At 41.4% G+C, this 16,887-nt stretch overlaps 2 protein-coding genes and 1 long non-coding RNA gene across 7 annotated transcripts; 2 read left to right on the top strand and 1 right to left on the bottom strand.

Moving 5' to 3' along the window:
- The first annotated feature begins 4,435 nt into the window (after positions 1 to 4,435).
- gpn2 (GPN-loop GTPase 2) lies at positions 4,436 to 7,210 on the top strand. 2 transcript variants are annotated; one of them, XM_012957094.3, is made up of 5 exons: positions 4,436 to 4,924; positions 5,580 to 5,736; positions 5,880 to 6,040; positions 6,229 to 6,356; positions 7,006 to 7,210. In XM_012957094.3, exons 1-5 carry the CDS (start codon positions 4,487 to 4,489, stop codon positions 7,076 to 7,078), a joined length of 957 nt encoding a protein of 318 aa, XP_012812548.1. In that variant the 5' UTR covers positions 4,436 to 4,486; the 3' UTR covers positions 7,079 to 7,210.
- Positions 7,211 to 7,628: 418 nt separating this feature from the next.
- LOC105946735 lies at positions 7,629 to 13,046 on the top strand. Of its 2 annotated transcripts, XR_001170154.3 has the most exons (3): positions 7,629 to 8,731; positions 9,104 to 9,261; positions 12,661 to 13,046. It is a non-coding gene; the product is annotated as an uncharacterized LOC105946735 (long non-coding RNA). The 2 variants fall into 2 exon arrangements; XR_004221302.1 differs by lacking the exon at positions 9,104 to 9,261.
- pigv (phosphatidylinositol glycan anchor biosynthesis class V) lies at positions 12,458 to 15,824 on the bottom strand. Of its 3 annotated transcripts, none has more exons than XM_002934645.5 (4): positions 15,684 to 15,824; positions 14,674 to 14,791; positions 13,113 to 14,204; positions 12,458 to 12,899 (listed from the first exon to the last, which is right to left on the bottom strand). In XM_002934645.5, exons 2-4 carry the CDS (start codon positions 14,758 to 14,760, stop codon positions 12,657 to 12,659), a joined length of 1,422 nt encoding a protein of 473 aa, XP_002934691.1. In that variant the 5' UTR covers positions 14,761 to 14,791; positions 15,684 to 15,824; the 3' UTR covers positions 12,458 to 12,656. The 3 variants fall into 3 exon arrangements, with proteins under 3 accessions (XP_002934691.1, XP_004911603.1, XP_031752747.1); XM_004911546.3 differs by having other exon boundaries at positions 12,567 to 12,899; positions 15,615 to 15,701; XM_031896887.1 differs by lacking the exon at positions 15,684 to 15,824 and adding an exon at positions 15,605 to 15,663 and having other exon boundaries at positions 12,567 to 12,899.
- Positions 15,825 to 16,887: the final 1,063 nt, after the last annotated feature.

The following is a 16,887-nucleotide window of genomic DNA, read 5'->3' as shown; positions in this document are numbered from 1 at the left end:
CTGTGTATTAAATTGCTTTGAGGTGAAGGCAAGACTGGGGTGAAAGATTTGCCATGGTATCCGGGAAAAGTTTTCACTCCACCCCAAAGTCAGTTTTATCATAAGGGTTCATGGTGTACTGATGCACATTGTTATTCACTTAAACTGTAAATGAAAGTAGTAGATAAGGTAGAAAAAATGCAGACATCATTAAGTTCCATCTTGTGCTCAAACAATTCTGGTACCTCTACTAGAGCTGTTTAAATAAAATTGCACATTCCTTCCAAACCTTCTTCTGTACATATTCTCTTTCTGCATTTAACATATTCATAGTTTTATACCACTATAACCTCCATTTCTTTAAAAATAAATGTTTAATATGAGGGGTGTGGTGGAAGCAAACCATGAAAGAAAACCATGTAAGAAAGAGTTAATTCAGGACAGAATTGGTTCACACAGAAATACCAAATGTATTGCCACAGATAACAATAATTTAGGTTGAAAAATAATAACACACTTCTATCATGTTTTTCGTGTAAATAAAACCTGGCTTAAGCTGGCATATACATTTGCTAACATTGCTTTTAACATCTTAATGGAGAAGGAAAGGTGTAAATAGATGAACACACCTATAGTTTTATTTCCTGAATGTAGACTTAACTGCTACATTTTTATTTTCAGAAGTGTGATGTTCAAGGTGATGTTCATGTTTAAGGGCTGTCACTTTGTGCAGCCCTTGATTGCTAATGGGCATATGCCAAACACCATGAAGTAGTTAAAAAGTGTTTCCTGTAAAAAGTTGTTAAACTGTTTGCCTTCAACAAATCAATAAAAACTTACCCAGTAAAGCCCTGTAAAGTATAGACGTGCTCTGTTTAATGATGTATCGCTAATTTCTCACTAGAACAGCGCGGCTGTGCAGAATTGACCTGGCAACAAAGGAGCACAATCGGATTGGAATTTAGAGTAGTCAAGGCTGGGCATATAAGGTTAAGCGTAAAAGTGCTTCCTGGCATAGTATGCTAATAAAAATAAAAGAAGGAATCCTACTGACTAAAGTGCACATGTTTCTGCCTGGGGCAAGGCTTTTACATGGTGAAAGGAATCTGGCCGAATAAATACAGGTATCTGATTCCACTAAAGCACTTGCCTGTTTTCCTGGCAAACTAATGTGTGCAAAGCAGTGCTGGGGGAATATGTTAGTACTGATGTAATGGCTGCAATATTTAAAGGAACAGTAACACCAAAAAATGAAAGAGCTTTCAAGTAATAAAAATATAATGCACTGTTGCCCTGCACTGGTAAAACTGGTGTGTTTGTTACAGTAACACTACTATAATTTATATAATAAGCTGCTGTGTAGCCACGGGGGCAGCCATTCAAGCTGGAAAAAAGGAGAAAAGGCACAGGTTACATAGCAGATAACAGATAAGCTCTGTAGAATACAATAGTGTTTTATCTGTTATCTGCTATGTGCCTGTGCCTTTTCTCCTTTGAATGGCTGCCCCCGTGGCTACATAGCAGCTTATTTATATAAATTATAGTAGACTTTCTGAAGTAAACACACAACTTTTACCAGTGCAGGGCAGCAGCACATTATATTTTAGTTACTTTTATACACTTTCATTTTTTGGTGTTACTGTTCCTTTAACCCTATCTCAGGCCCAGCCCTTGGCTTGATTAACGCTTATGGGTATTGCTTGAAGTAAAAGTAAGCAAAACCTAAACATTCTTGCACTAATAATAAAAAAAAGTTTTCAAAAATGTCCAGAGTGGATTGTTGTCCCTTAATGACACAGGGTTGATGTGTATGGATGCAAGTTTTTGAAAATTTGCCCTTCAGTTTACTCCAGCATGGTGCCCCTTCCTGTGAGCCTGGCATGTGGCCAAGGCACAGCACTTTCCTAGTGAGCTGGGTATTTGCAGGGCCAGAACTAGGGGTAGGCAAAAGAGACAAGTGCATAGGGCAAAACAGTGGGGGGCACTAGGCACGTACCTCTGTTGCCTACCCCTAGTTCCAGGCCCTTTCCCCCCCACCTTCTGCATGTGGGAAACCTACCTCCGCTGTCTTCAGTGTCACTAGCAACCCAGCAGTGCTTCTTGCCATCCACCTGTTTGCATGCCCCCAACCGCTCGTTTGTGTACTGGGTATTTGTATGAATAATAGATAGAAATAATATAAATGCCATGCTCTGCTGTAATACACTAAATAATAGTGTGTTGAGGGGCCGCCTAAATTGAAAAAGATCTGGGGATTTTTGTGGAAAGCAAGCTGTGAAACTCTGGACAGTGTCATTCAGTGACTACCAAAGTCAGTGCTTTAGCATGTCTTGCATAAAAAAGCCATTAACTTAAGGGATGAAAGCATAATTTTGCCTCTTTATAGATCCTTGATACCTTGACTCTTCAGTGCAGTTTGAGTTCTTAAAAAGCATATAAATGAGCTGGAGAGAGTGCAGAAATGTGCGACTAAACTGGTAAAGGGGATGAAAGAATAAAAAAAACAGGGGGATAAGATTACCAATTACAGGTACATTAGAGGGCCTTTTAGACAGATGAGAATATTTTTCCACACAAAAAAAGATCAAAGAACTGAGGAACTGAGCTTTCAGTTGCAGAGTTGTCAACTCTCCCAGTTTACCAAGGAGTTAACCAATTCAGGCCTACCATCTCTCTATGTCAATCTGTTCTTTTAAAAATTGGCGTGTCTTGTTTACTGTGCATGCGCAATAAACATTCAGCTCTGAGGAATCCCCTTTGCATTGTGCATTCAGCGCCCACTGACATCGCTGCGGCTTTGCACACAATGACATCACAGAGTCCCTGCACATTTAGCCACACCCATAAATGTATGCAGTGCACTTCATATGCCCCAGTTAAACCCCAGGCCTGTTACAAGTTCACATCTCTGTAGTCGAAGTAGTGAAAATGGGCAGTAAAGTTGTGAAATGCTCTGCTGGTTAAGGTTGTGATGGCAGATTCTATGAATGCCTTTAGGAGTGGCTATTTCTTGAGCAAGAATAATGTCCAAGACTATTGCAATTTTAAGTTTATATATGAGGGTGTATAAATTCGGATCAGATGAAAGCGCTCACAGTCCATTATAACTGACTTCAGATCGTAATTGTTCACACCATAAAATGCCAACATGGTACACGTTCGATCCATTGTCAATACACAAGAGACTCCTGTCTCTCCTTCTCTGACCATATTAACACCACTATCAAAACCTGTCACTTTTTCCTGCGCAATATTGCCAAAATCCGTCCCTTTCTTTCTACTGCAACAGCTAAGCTGCTCATGCATGCTCTCATCCTGTCACGACTGGACTACTGCAACCTGCTATTAACCAGCCTCCCTAACTCCCATCTTTCCCCCCTACAGTCTATATTAAATTCTGCTGCCAGAATTCTCCTCCTCTCATCCAGGAGAGTTCAGGCCCTTCCCCTGCTAAAGGCCTTATCGTGACTTCCTATTAAACAAAGAATATCGTGCAACCTTCAAAGCCCTCCATTCCTCTGCTCCTCACTACATCTCTTCCCTTGTGTCTCTGTACGTTCCTGGTCGACTCCTTCGTTCCACGCAGAGCAATCGTTTGGTTGCGCCCCCCACTACAAGTGCGGTTTCCCGCCTTAAACCTTTCTGCCTTGCTGCCCCTTACATTTGGAATGCCCTCCCTGATTTCCTCCGGAGAGAATCCTCCCTCAGTATTTTTAAAACCAAACTAAACGACTACCTTTTGGAGCACTCGCACAGCCCCTGCGAACTAGCACTTATATTGTAGTGTCACCCACTGTGACCTACAGCACTTATATTTGCCTATTTGTGTCTGTAAGTTACCCTCCCATATAGATTGTAAGCTCTACGGGGCAGGGACCTCCATACTCTTGTGTCTTTGACTCTTAACTTATTGCAACTGTATCTTGTATTTATTTGTGCTTATTATAAAACTTTGTATTTATCTATTTTAATACCCGTTTATATTTATGTATTCTACTGTACAGCACTGCGTACATAAGTAGCGCTTTATTAATAAAGTTATACATACATACATACACTGGGGTTGAACTTGATGGATGTTGCTCTGTATGTAATTAAGCAGCATCACAAAATGTCCAGGGACACTATTTGTTTGCACTTCTGTCGTACTACAAATGCACTAACTTAATGCTTGGTGTTAAGATTTATAATAGGAATATTACCCTTCTATGACATTTTAAGAACATTTTCCATAAAGAGTGAGGACAGAGACAAACCGCTGATTTTTACCCAAAAGCTCATGTAAATGCTTTTATAGTGTTAGTTTTATATTTAGCGACATTTCTAGGGACAAAATAAGGCGACTATAAGCTATCCCTGGAAATTGTCGCCAGCTACGAACCCTCTTTCTCTCAAGCTTGTAGCCCTATGAAACGACAGGTCAGTGAGAGCCGACTGAACGTAATGTACGCCTGTGTGGACGTATTACGCACGCACGCACGCACGCACCGGTCACGTGACAGCTGCAATGGCCGACACAGACTGTAAGTGGGATCCTGGAGCAGATAAGTATCCGCTGCTTGGATTCGGACAGGCGGTTATTGGACCCCCGGGCTCAGGAAAGAGCACGTATGTGCGAGCAATGCAGGCTTTGCTTGCTCAGATGGGCCGCAAATCCGCCATCATTAACCTGGACCCAGCGGGAGAGGACGAACCCGGGGCAGCAGTGAGTCTGCGGGAACTGCTTGGACTTGAAGAAGTGATGTCGGAGTTGCGGCTGGGACCAAACGGGGCTTTGCTGTACTGCATGGAGTATCTGCAGGAGAACTTGGACTGGTTGCGGGGCAGGCTGCAGGGCCTGCGGGGGACATACTTCCTGCTGGACTGCCCAGGGCAAGTAGAGCTCTACACACATCACCCGGCCCTGCCCGACGTTCTGCGGCGCCTGGGTGCCTGGGGGCTTCGGGTGAGAGGCTGGTGCATTTGGGATTAAAAGTCTAAGGGTGACATATATTGGACATAAAGCGTAAAAGTTATTTAACTGATGGCCAACCTCTCTGTGCTTTTAGTGAGCCACAAGAACTGCCTGCCAGCTGTAAGCTTGCAGGGAATGCTAGGAGCTGTAGCACTGTAGTTATCTATATTGGATGTATTTGGCCAATGGTACTGTCTTGGATATTCAAGGCTGCTGAACATCTTTATTGCACAACAGCTCTTTGAACCAGCACTTTTGGGTGTACCCTTTGTGGCATTTCTTTAATATGTAATTGCTTTGGTAATGTAACATTGTGTCGGCTAGAAAAATTAGTTTTAGCATGAAGATGGGCCTAGCATCTTACAGGCTCATGTTCTTGCTCTGTTCAGATAAGTGTGTATTTATTAGCTGTGAGAAAGTTAAATTAGTCTTATGCGTCCATGTTTCTTCTTGTTGGTGTCTTGTATGCTTGCTGAAGGAAGGTGGGCCATTTGTCTTAGTTGCCCTATTACATTTTTGTGCATCAGTGATAAAGGAGACTGCATTGGTTGATGTCATTGTCACTTTTTATGCTATTGTTATTTATAAAGTGCTTACAGCAAAGCAGCCTTGTAATGTTTTTTTTTTTTTGTGTGTCTCCTTCTAGTTATGTGCTGTTCACCTAGTGGACTCCCATTACTGCACAGATCCAGCGAAGTTCATCTCTGTTTTATGTACTTCACTTAGCACTATGCTTCATGTGGAGCTGCCACACATCAATGTCCTGTCCAAGATGGATCTCATTGAACAATATGGCCGCCTGGGTAAGAATGTGTGAAACCGTAAAGACAGTCAACTAAAATATAGTGCTTACAGAAACTGATTAAAATTAACTAGAACAATTTGTTTGTTACTAGTTGGTATTTGCAAATGGCAGTGCTGCTGACATACCTGCTCCCATCCACAGCCTTTAACCTGGACTACTACACTGAGGTCATGGACCTTTCTTATTTGGTTGAACAACTGACATCTGACCCCTTTTTCCGCCGCCACAAACGTCTCCATGAGAAGTTGGCAGAGGTTATCCAGGATTATGGATTGGTGACCTTCATGCCACTGAGTATTAAGGTAATCAATCTTTGATGATGCTTAGTACCGATAAGAGGGAGAGAAAATGTACCAGTAACTAAAAAGTTCTTTAAATTTGTAAAGTAATGCCATGCAAGGTTTAGTTAGCTATTTCTATAGGCCAACTGGGGTAATATATACACAAACAATATATGTACATTGCACTGAAATCTTTCATTTTCTCCTAGGATGAGAAGAGCTTGCGGTTAGTTCTCAGTGCTGTGGATAAAGCCAGTGGATTCTGCTTTGGGGAGACAAAGCAATCACTTGGGAATCTTATGTCTGTGGCAGTGGGGGCAGATTTCCAATTCACATCGTATCCTTCACATGATTGTAGGGGTTAGTAGTAGGACTGGCGAACATTCTTCAGTGCACAGATTGAGGGGGCACAGTTAGGTATCATAATGCACTGTTGTTTTTCCTGTGTACCCCTAAATGCATAACAGTCCACTATCTCTCCCTGTGTTCTTCTCTCCATAGCTGCTGTATAAGGAGGGGTAAGGAGGGTGGGTAAGGAATGAGTTTATGATGTTTACTTTAAAATGTAAAAAACAAAGTCACATTGAGATCTGTTGAGTGTAGGCTCAACTGAACGATGGGTTTGTTTCATTGTTTCCCCAAAAAACTGTCACCTTATTTGAAGTATATGTCACACAGCAGAATGTTTTCCCAATGCTCCTATTGCCTGTAATTTAATTTATGTGATTTCTGTTGGCTGTTTTAACTTTATTCCAACTAAGCCCCATTAGCCATTTGCTACAATTTTTTTTTTTCGAGGTATACTGAAATATATGCCTTCAAATTTACATACATAATTAAATTAGACAAACTGCTCAAGTTATATGTCTCCTTTAATTGTAGAGACAAGCATTAAGTGGTAAAATAAATGGTGGGGGAAATTCTCTGCTTACATATCAGTTTCACTTCATTCTACCAAGGTTTCTCCTTAACCAATGCTATCCCAGGACACTGGCATTCCAGGAGAAATATGTGGAGAAGGATAAACGCACCGTGGAGGAAGAAGCTTTAGACCTATGAACAATTCACCTTTCCAGAAAAGGCGCTGCTTCTGTATTCCATTTTCTTGAGTCTAGTGCTACAGCATTTTTGGGTTATATTTGAAGGGGTTTGCTAAATTATGTTTTTTTCTAATAAAAATGTAAATAGACATGTCTCTAAACAGCTTTTTGACTACTATAAAGTTTGGTAGAATGCAGCTCATAAGTATTCAAATGCTGCAAGCTTTTGTGGGATGATGGGAGTTGTATTTTTTAACAGCTCTAATACAAGTTTTTCACCCTACTCTAGATCCTTGGTGCATGAGTGTGTGTTCACCAGATCTTTGGCCTGTGATTCATCATCTCAGTGATTTGGTTGGATAATAGTGCAGCCCTCCTGCCTGCAGAATGGCCAGAGTTGTACTCTAAAGTAAAGCAAATTACTGTCCAACAAGAGTCTCCAGTTTGGGTAGACTCTAAGGCTGATGCATATTACTTGGGGTTAGACCAATATCCGCATAAAAACACGAGAGAATGCAAAGTCTTGCGTTTTTATGTGTATTTTGGCTACAAGTGCCTGCACCTGAGCATATTCCATTCATTTGGGTGCAGGCACAGGTAGGAGGCGTATGGCGGTATTTTTGGCAAGCATTTTTCTGCTTGCCGATAATATATGGCATATGCCTGGTCTGACGTTAGCCTTAAGGATTAGTTTCTGTTTTAAATCTTGAACACTGCCTGAATGTATAATGCTGCCTGTTAAGTTTGGTGGAGGCAGAATAATACTCTATTCTTTATGGTTACTGCTGGGGCATCTGGTACTTAAACAACAACCTTAATTGTACACAAGAAAATCATATTATACAAGATTTTCTTTTCCTGGACTGGAACATGTGGATTGCCAGAAAAAAAACTTCTCCCCTGGCCGCCATCTTAAAACTACTGAAGTCTCCACTATTGGGTGGGAAGTAATGTCCACTGCCATGTTCCAGTCCAGGAAAAGAAAATCTTGGTAAGTATGATATGACTTTCTTGTTTACTGTTCTTTTCACATAACACTGGGCCGATAACGGGATGTACCAAAGGCCAAACAAGAGGACCACGGTTGGGGTAAAGAGATAAAAAATTTTCAGCGAGTAGAGCAGACTGGAGGACAGCTGACCCAAAAGAAGCAGACTTCTTAAAAAACACATCAAATTTGTAATGGTTAAAGAAAGTATGGAAAGAGGACCACGTTGCAGCTTTGCAGATATCTTCTGATGAAGCCCTGGCTTGGAATGCCCAGGATGCCGCCATAGCCCAGGTAGAGTGTGCTCTGACAGAGTAGGGCATAACACTGGATTGAGATATGTACGCAGTCAGGATACATAGCTTGATCCAATTGGCAATAGTAGAATTGTGGAAGGTTGAGTTCCTGCTCTCTGTCCTGGTTGGATAATCAAAAGGGAGTTAGTCTTCCTGAAGGGTTTAACTCTAGAGAGACAGATCTCGAGACATCTTTTAACATCCAAGGTGTGCCAGGCAGCCTCCTGGTCAGAATTTAGGTGAGAAAAGAAACAAGGCAGAACAATGTCATGTGAGATGTGAATTGTAAAATTATTTTGCTTTCTTTAGGATGACCCTATCCTAAAGAAAGATGATTTTCCCTTCTGAACTGGATAAAGCATGAATCTCACCAACTCTTCTACCCAAGGTATTTGCTAGTATGAAACACACTTTGAGGTTGAGGAACTTGAACGGAACAGCTTCCAGAGGCTCACACGAGTTTGCAGTCAAAGCATAGAGTACCAGGTTAAGATCTCACTTATCTTGGCATTATCTTGTTTCTGCTCAAGGCCGTGGGGTCTAGAGAGAAAGGACCCCAAATGTACTGATCATGTGAAATGCTGTCTGGTAAAGTTCCCATTCTCCTGACTGAGGCAAGATCCTCTAACTGGCGATCATTCCAAGCAAAAATAAGGATGATCAAGTCTAACAGATTCTTTGACTTTGTCCCTTTGTGTTTGTTTACATAACTTACCGCTGCCATGCCAGACTCAACTCTATGGCTTTTAATTTCTTCCAGTTGGTGGAGGAGTTTACTCTCAATAAAGGCCACATGCCCTGAGTTCTCAGGTTTCCAAAATGGGCACCCCATCCTGTTCTGTTGGCATCCATTGTGATGATGATCCAGGACAGAGGATGAAGACTGACCAGAATGCTCAAGTTAAAATTTTTGGACAGGTGAATAATCTGGTCTGAAAAAAGGTTATTGTGACTCCACAGAAAATCGTATTGGAGGGTTGTGGAATGCATTTGAGCCCATTTGATGCAATCCACAGTTGCATCCAGCTTCCCTAAAACCTGCTGACAGTTCCTTGTTGTTGAGGCTAGAAACCTGATGAGGGATGAGACACAATTCTGAATGTCTATCAACCTGCTGTGGGTTAGAGAAAGGCTGGAAGACACGGTCTATTAGGACTCTCTGGAACTCCAGAGATTGAACAGGGATTGGATAGCTCTTCTCCCAGTTTATAATCCAATGCTTTGTAAATAGGAGGACACCTCCTGAACCTGTAAGGAAAGAAGTTCCCTGGACTGTGCTTTGATCAGCATATTACTTAAGTAGGCACATTTTTGTATGTTCATCAGCCTCCACCAGCTGTGGAGAAACCAAACGGTAAGGGCCCTGTACTGGAATTGTTGATTTAACACCTTGAATCTAAGAAACTTCCTGTGTGTTGGCCCAATGGAATTGTGAAGGTGAGAGATTGTCTTTTAGAGTTTTCATCTTGAAAGTTGGAACTTCCAGGTGTGCTAATTTAGGTTTTTGAGGTTCAGAATAACTCTGAACTCTTTATTTGGTTTCCTCTTTGGAAAAAAGTGTTAGTAGCTTCCCTGGTTTCTTTGTGAAAAAGGGACTTGAGAAATGATTCTTTGTGATAGTAGCTCTTGAATTATGGCTGCAAGCGCGTTCCTGCCCTCTTTGCTAGACAATGACACAAATGACTGCTTTCTTAACTAAGGTATTTTGGTCTTAGTAGATAGGAAACTGGCTACAGGATCGGGTACAGAGGGTGGTTGTTAATGGTACAGTCTCTACTTGGAGTTAGGGACCCCTCTGAAGGTTCTCAGAGGGGTCCCTCAGGATTCTGTTTTACGTGTTTTTTTAACTTGTTTGTTAATGACTTAGGGGAGGGTATTGTGATAACACAAAACTCTTCAGACCAATTAATTCTACCCAGGATGTGGCATCCTTGCAGTAGGATCTTGACAAACTGGCAATCTGGGCGGCTAAGTGGCAGATGAGATTTAATGTGGATAAATGTTCGGTCATGCACCTGGGATTTAAAACTATGCAAGCCACTTATACCCTTAATGGGACTGCACTAGGCAAATCCATAATGGAGAAGGACCTTGGAGTCCTTGTAGATAATAAACTTGGCTGTAGCAAGCAATGCCAGGCAGCAGCTGCAAGGGCAAACAAGGTTTTGAGCTGTATTAAAAGGGGCATAGATTCACAGGAGGAGGGGGTTATTCTTCCCCTTTACAGAGCTCTAGTAAGGCCCCATCTAGAATATGCCGTTCAGTTTTGGTCTCCGGTGCTCAAATGGAACATTATTGAACTAGAGAGGGTACAAAGAAGGGCAACTAAGCTGGTAAAGGTTATGGAAAGTTTCAGTTATGAAGAAAGACTGGCCAATTTAGGTTTGTTTACACTGGAGAAGAGGTGCTTAAGAGGTGACATGTTAACTATGTATAAATATATGAGGGGATCATAATAACCTCTCTAATGCTTTATTTACCATTAGGTCCTTCCAACTGACTGATTAGAAGAAGGGAGGTTCCGTTTAAATATTTGGAAAGGAATTTTTTACTGTGAGAGCTGTGAAGTTGTAGAATTCCCTCCCTAAAACAGTCATACTGGCTGATACATTAGATAGCTTCTATAAGGGGTTGGATGGCTTTTTAGCAAGTGAGGAAATACTGGGTTATTAGGGACTGGTCCGATTGCCATCTTGGAGTCAGGAAGGCCCATCACATGGGAGGATTCACAGCCTGTGGATAGACACAGACCAAGAATTCGCCCCATGCTTCAAAAAGCTGATTGTTGTGCCTGCACCCAGAGATATTGCAATTGCAAATTCCGCTTTGTGTGCCTGCACCAGGGCTGGAGCAATGGTGCCAGCACATCAGTAAGAATTTTTGAGCTGGCCGAGAATCTGTGTGTGTGGCATTGGTCCAATGTATTGCTGTCTGATATCAGCTCAGAAACACTGCACTGTGCACTGCTGTTGTTCTGAGAAATTGCTTAATTAATATGTTAAATAATATAATTAAAGATAAAGGAGTCAATTAATCATGCCCCAATACTTTTTACCATGGGTAACTGATTAACAATTGGTAAAAAGATATCAGGCTTTACTAAGTTTTCAAAGAGGAAATCAGCTCCAGCTGAACACATTTTAATAAAGTGACACAGGCTTCAGCATTGATAATATGGCAATTTATTAAAAACTTTTCCTGACAGTCGCAAATGTGTTGATAAATGGAAAAACTATTGAAATGCTAAAAAAACTCCTTCAGGAATTCCCCAGTTCAATATTAATAAACCTGCCGCATACTTTTCATTTACCTTTGCTTTTTGCAAATTTCCCGACAGTGTTTTATATATTTATATATATATATATATATATATATATATATAATGCACTTCTAGGATTTAAAGAATTGTGAGCAAAATGTAAATGCAAAAATAGAAAGGTTTATTACTAGGGTAATAAACCTTTCTGTTTTTGCATTTACATTTCGCTCACAATTCTTTAAATCCCAGGAGTGCTGTCCTTGTTCCAGTGCATTTTGTTTGGTACTAGCTATTTTTGCTACAATAAATACACATCACTTTTAAAATCATGATTCTGGTCAAGCTGGTCTTCACTACAATAAATATATAAATATGCATACTATTGCCTGGACTGGCAATCTGTGGATTCAGGCAAATGCCAGAGGGGCTGCTGTAAGATGGGGCTATTTTGTATCCCAGTCAGGGCCTACAAGCTGATATGTTTAGCAGCAGCACCTTGGCCTTTCTTGCATGTTTTTGGGTGAGCGCATATGTGCAAAGTCGAAAGCATTCACAGCCAAAATATATGCAAAAAAATATTTATTGCTCCACACTCATTTCTACACTTTTCGATCCTCCAGGGATCTTCGTCATGATATATTTGGCTGTGAGTGCTTTTGACTTTGCACATATACTGTATATAAATATATAGATATTTTTTAACAGGTCAATAAGAACATAAAATTAAACAAGGAATACATGGGTTGACTTGCATAACATTTAACAATTAGTTTTCATTTGTCCAGGTCATGATATACAGTATCTAATTGAGATGAGTCTACAGCATCTGGACTTGCTGAGTAATTTTAAAAATCATCAAAGTAACTTTTTAATCCCTATAACAACTGTTCACACATCCAGTTACCATAACAAGATGACATACTGTAAGGAAATTGCAAGATTAAAAAAAAAAAAACACAAAGTAAGATATTGAAAACTTTTATATAAAAATAAAAAATTAAGATACATTTTCAGTAAACATTCCCTTTAATTTTCTCAACCACTATATTCTCTGCTAGGTCCATGGAAGGAAATTGACGTGCAGAGCGGAGCCAAGTACCCAGTAACCCAAGAAATATCCCAGCAAAGAACGAGTGGGGCGCTGAAGTGACGTCCAGGAATGGAGCAATCGAATTGCTGGGTTGGAAGCTGACATGCCTGTCTCAGATCCCCACATCCATGGTTCATTCTGCTGAAGGCGGAGAGAACAGAACCAGAAAAGCACAGGAGAGGAAGAAAAGAGAAAGCGAGTGATAACCTGCAAAGCAGAAAAAAAGAAGTTTAAATACTAAATTATTAATAAGTGCTTGCCCATTCAGTCTTATATCCCTCAGCCATTTTGTTTACTTTCTACCATACTATGTACGTGCCTGTTCAAAATACAGTAAAAACAAATATCTCTATACCCCCTTCCTCTGACACATTTATGTTTTTTACTGGCACAGTGTAGCCTTGAATTGCACTCCTTTACCTGTACATGCATACAGAAGACTCCAAACATCATTAGAGCAGTAAGATGCGCCACATAAACAAATATCCGAGGTCCATAATATCCACTGGAAGACTTTTGCCGCTTTTCCCAGAGCCCCAGAGTCAGGCATAGATTTACATTGGCACAACCATACTCCCATATTGCCCGAGTACCTAGCAAGATTACTGGTAACGCCAAAAGAAAGTTTGGCAGCTGACGCAGTTGAAAATAGCGAAGAAGTCCGACACCCCAGTAATCACTTTGTATGTTTGAATAAGCCAATGGTAGGCTGGCAGCACACCATGCTGGGACTGGTGGGCCACGAACACGGTAACTCTTTTCTATCGCAAGCTGCATCAGCTCTGGGGACACTTTTTCATCTATTGCAGATACCAAGCAGAAATGGTGGAAACTATAATGCTGGAATAAAGCAAAAGGTAGCATTATTACAGCGGTTGCTAACAAAATTTTAGATATTCTTCTACAACTCATTGTCCCTTGTACGACTGATTGGGCCCCAAAGTACAGCAAGAAACCAGCATTGACTAGTCCATTGGCACGAGCAGCAGTGGCAAGTAAAAACAGAGAGCAACCTCGGAAAGTTCTACACTTCTCTAATTGCCAAAGTCCAGCAAAGGTGGCCATTGCAAACAGACTCTCTGAATATGCTGCAGTCATAAAGATAGAAGCTGGGCTCATACAGAAAAGAAGGGCAGCCAGGAATGCAGAGCGGCGTGATTGAAGGGCCACACAACCTAGTCGGTACAAAACAATTGCTGCCAATACAAAGCAGGCAGTATTCAGAAGAGTGGCAGACAAAAGTAGTCTGCTGCGCAGGGAAAGCATGAATCCCAGAGGCCACAGCAAACCATGGGCTAAACCTGCTAGGGTGAGTGGGAACAATGGAAAGAAAGCCATATTATGCTCAAAAACATAGCCATGCTCTGCTATGAAGAGAAAATGCTCTGCATCCCATCGTCCAAGACCCCCCAGTAGCAATTCTGTAAATTGGTCTCCATAACCTGAAGGTGGGGCTCGTGGCGGCGAGAAGGCATCAGCAATGTGGTCTGGGATAAGGAGGTTGAACACAACCTAGCAATAAGAAGAGAGAAAGCAAGATATATTACATTTAGAGGCATAGTCATAAAGTTGTGGAAAATACATTATGCCTGAATATGTTGTCAAATGAATGGCTCTCCCTTTACCGGAGAGAGAGATAATAGTAAGGGCACCCCATGAAAACTGATAGTGTTCTTGCTTAAGACACTTAAATCTGTTTTACATCTTTTAAAGCTGTAACATCTCTTTAGGGCAAATCAACAGGTGATAAATTGCTGTAAATGACCTTTACTTGTGCAACTATGGGGACTGACACCTGTAAAACACTTAATATGTGCCAATCCAGCACACATGCATAAGAAAATGCCTTCTTCTTTACCTTGAACCCTTGGGGCTGGCCCACTGGCATGTTTGAGCCAGTGCCTTAGAATATATATGCCAGCATGTAAAAGGTTAAAATGATCTGATCAATGTCAGAGGATAGTGTAGGAGCATTTCTCACCTGCATTGCAAGTGTCGCTCCACGGCAACACAGGGAAAAACGTAGTATCTCTTGCAGGAATGGATCCTTTGATAGCCCACATTTCATAGCTGCTCCAAGACATTAACTAGTACCCAACCTGTTAAAGGATAATAACACAGACCAAGTATGGATTTTGTAAATTGCCAATCATGGACCTTGCTTGCTTGAAAGATTTAATTTATATAAATGCCAGCGTGCATGCATGATTGCCCAAAAGGCACTACTGCTACTACAAAATGTTCATTGAAATAAATAAGACAAGTAAAAGGAAGGAAAATATTTGTAGTTAGAAATGGTTGGACATTAAGGCTGATTCTACATGAGCGTATTCTCGGCAAGCTGAAAAACAACTGCCAAGAATACGCTCCGCTACTATTCACTTCCCCTACCTTGTGCCTGCACCCAAATGAATGAAACGGGGGGAGTTTTTTTAAAAAAAAGTTTGTTTCCCCTATCTGGAGTGTGGGCTTTATTAGTGGGGGAAACAATATAGGGGTGATAGGTTCCCTTTAAAAGAGCTACTTACACAGTGCCATATAATACTGCACTTGTTCTATGTACTTATGACAATCAATAGATCCATACTGAAGCTCACTGGCCCCCTCAAGAGCCCAGCCCCCCATGTTTCCCACAGTGTGCCCCCCAGTATATCATAACAGGCACTGTGTGCCCCCTCAACTTTTCACGGCAGGCACAGTTTAGCTCACCAGTGTCTTATACAATGTACAGTGATGCCCTAAGAATTTCATAACAATCACAATTCACAAAAGGCACAGGCTAGTCCCCAGAATTTCTCAACAGGAATAGTGTAGCCCCAAGTGGGTTGACAGACCCCCCCCCCCCAGTTTTCATTACAGACAATGTGGCCCCCTCAGCGTTCATACCACGCAAAGTGCGGCCAACAGCACACCTGCACTCACTTTACTTTCAGTTTTCTGCCTTATTTGGTTCTAGACCCCTAGGATTTGCTATTCTCTGCACCCCCGCACCTTGTCTCCTGTTTTACAGTTCTGCGCAGCTTCCCGTTGCAAGCTACTTCTTGTAACTCCGCCCATATGTTAGAGAGATGTGGGAGAGAGCAGAAGCTTATCGGCGAGTCAGGACTCCAAGCAGGACTACATCTCCCACCATACATTGGCACATTCAGGAAGTCACACTAAGGCGCATAAAAATGACGTATGCGCACTTTCTACTGCTTGAACCCATTAATGTATTCAGCGACTAGATATTTACTATATAAAATGATACAATCATTTGTATGTATAATTACCATTCCCTTAGATGTCTGTCTCCAAAAAGACAGCGTATGCATAGACGTTTTCATATTAAATATACAGCATTTATAATAGGTCTCGACACAACGTAGATTGCCCATTGTAATTCCACAACAGATTTTCTCAACTACCTATCTGCCTGCCCCAGATGTTATCATGGTACCTGTTATTATATTAGATGTTATCAGGCAGGGCACCCACACTTCCCCAGTGCAAAAGGTGGCAACCCTATTTTGGTGTGTGTTGAGGTCTGGGTTTTTTTTGGGTGCACTCAGGGTTTTTTTGGGGGTATGCTGAGTTTTTTGGATAGGGCCATGGTTTTACTCCTTAACTATTGCAAACTAAATATATGCATCATCCCACTAAAATAAGAAACTTCTTTATGATCAATAAAAATTCAGTACTGTTTCTGAAATCATCAAGTTACTCTTTATTTTCCTGCTTCTTTCTCTTTTCTTTCTCTCTTCATGCAGAAGCCGGGTTAAGATTTCAATTGACAGATAATATGTCTACTAGGTGGGCTCCCTTTCCTTGCAAATGTGTTGCTCACTCACTTTGGCACAAATCCTCCATGTAGAGGAAAAGTATTTCTGTCAAAGTCAGTTATATGAGTTTCTTATTTCAGCAAGATGAAGCTTGCATTCAGTTTTATGGGCAACATTTTGATAAGAGATTGGGTAAGTGCGTGGGGAGCCCTCTAAGTATGGATATAGCTGTGGGTGAGCTGCGGCACTGGACATGGCCCGTGATGCCAGGTAGCAACCTTAGCTTTTTACTGTGAACCCTCCGCCTGCCCACCCACAAACAGTGCAGTTGCACCAAAAAAAAAAAATCTCTGACCTGTTGAACTAGTGCCAGGTACATTTTGGTGCAACCAATTGCCAACATTCAGATCTTATGTGGGGGTCTCTAGTTTTGC

Source organism: Xenopus tropicalis, chromosome 2, assembly GCF_000004195.4.
Source record: "Xenopus tropicalis strain Nigerian chromosome 2, UCB_Xtro_10.0, whole genome shotgun sequence".
NCBI lineage: Eukaryota > Metazoa > Chordata > Amphibia > Anura > Pipidae > Xenopus > Xenopus tropicalis.
The sequence above is the reverse complement of the archived record's forward strand: the minus strand, read 5'-3'. Positions and strand labels throughout refer to the sequence as shown.

Coding starts and splice junctions, on each gene's coding strand:
- gpn2 (XM_012957094.3), top strand. CDS start 4,487: ATGGCCGACACAGACTGTAAGTGGGATCCTGGAGCAGATAAGTATCCG. Junction 4,925..5,579: donor TGGGTGCCTGGGGGCTTCGG/GTGAGAGGCTGG, acceptor GTCTCCTTCTAG/TTATGTGCTGTTCACCTAGT. Junction 5,737..5,879: donor TGAACAATATGGCCGCCTGG/GTAAGAATGTGT, acceptor TCCCATCCACAG/CCTTTAACCTGGACTACTAC.
- pigv (XM_002934645.5), bottom strand. CDS start 14,760: ATGAAATGTGGGCTATCAAAGGATCCATTCCTGCAAGAGATACTACGT. Junction 14,205..14,673: donor GAGCGACACTTGCAATGCAG/GTGAGAAATGCT, acceptor TCTTATTGCTAG/GTTGTGTTCAACCTCCTTAT. Junction 12,900..13,112: donor TCTTCTGTATGCATGTACAG/GTAAAGGAGTGC, acceptor TCTGCTTTGCAG/GTTATCACTCGCTTTCTCTT.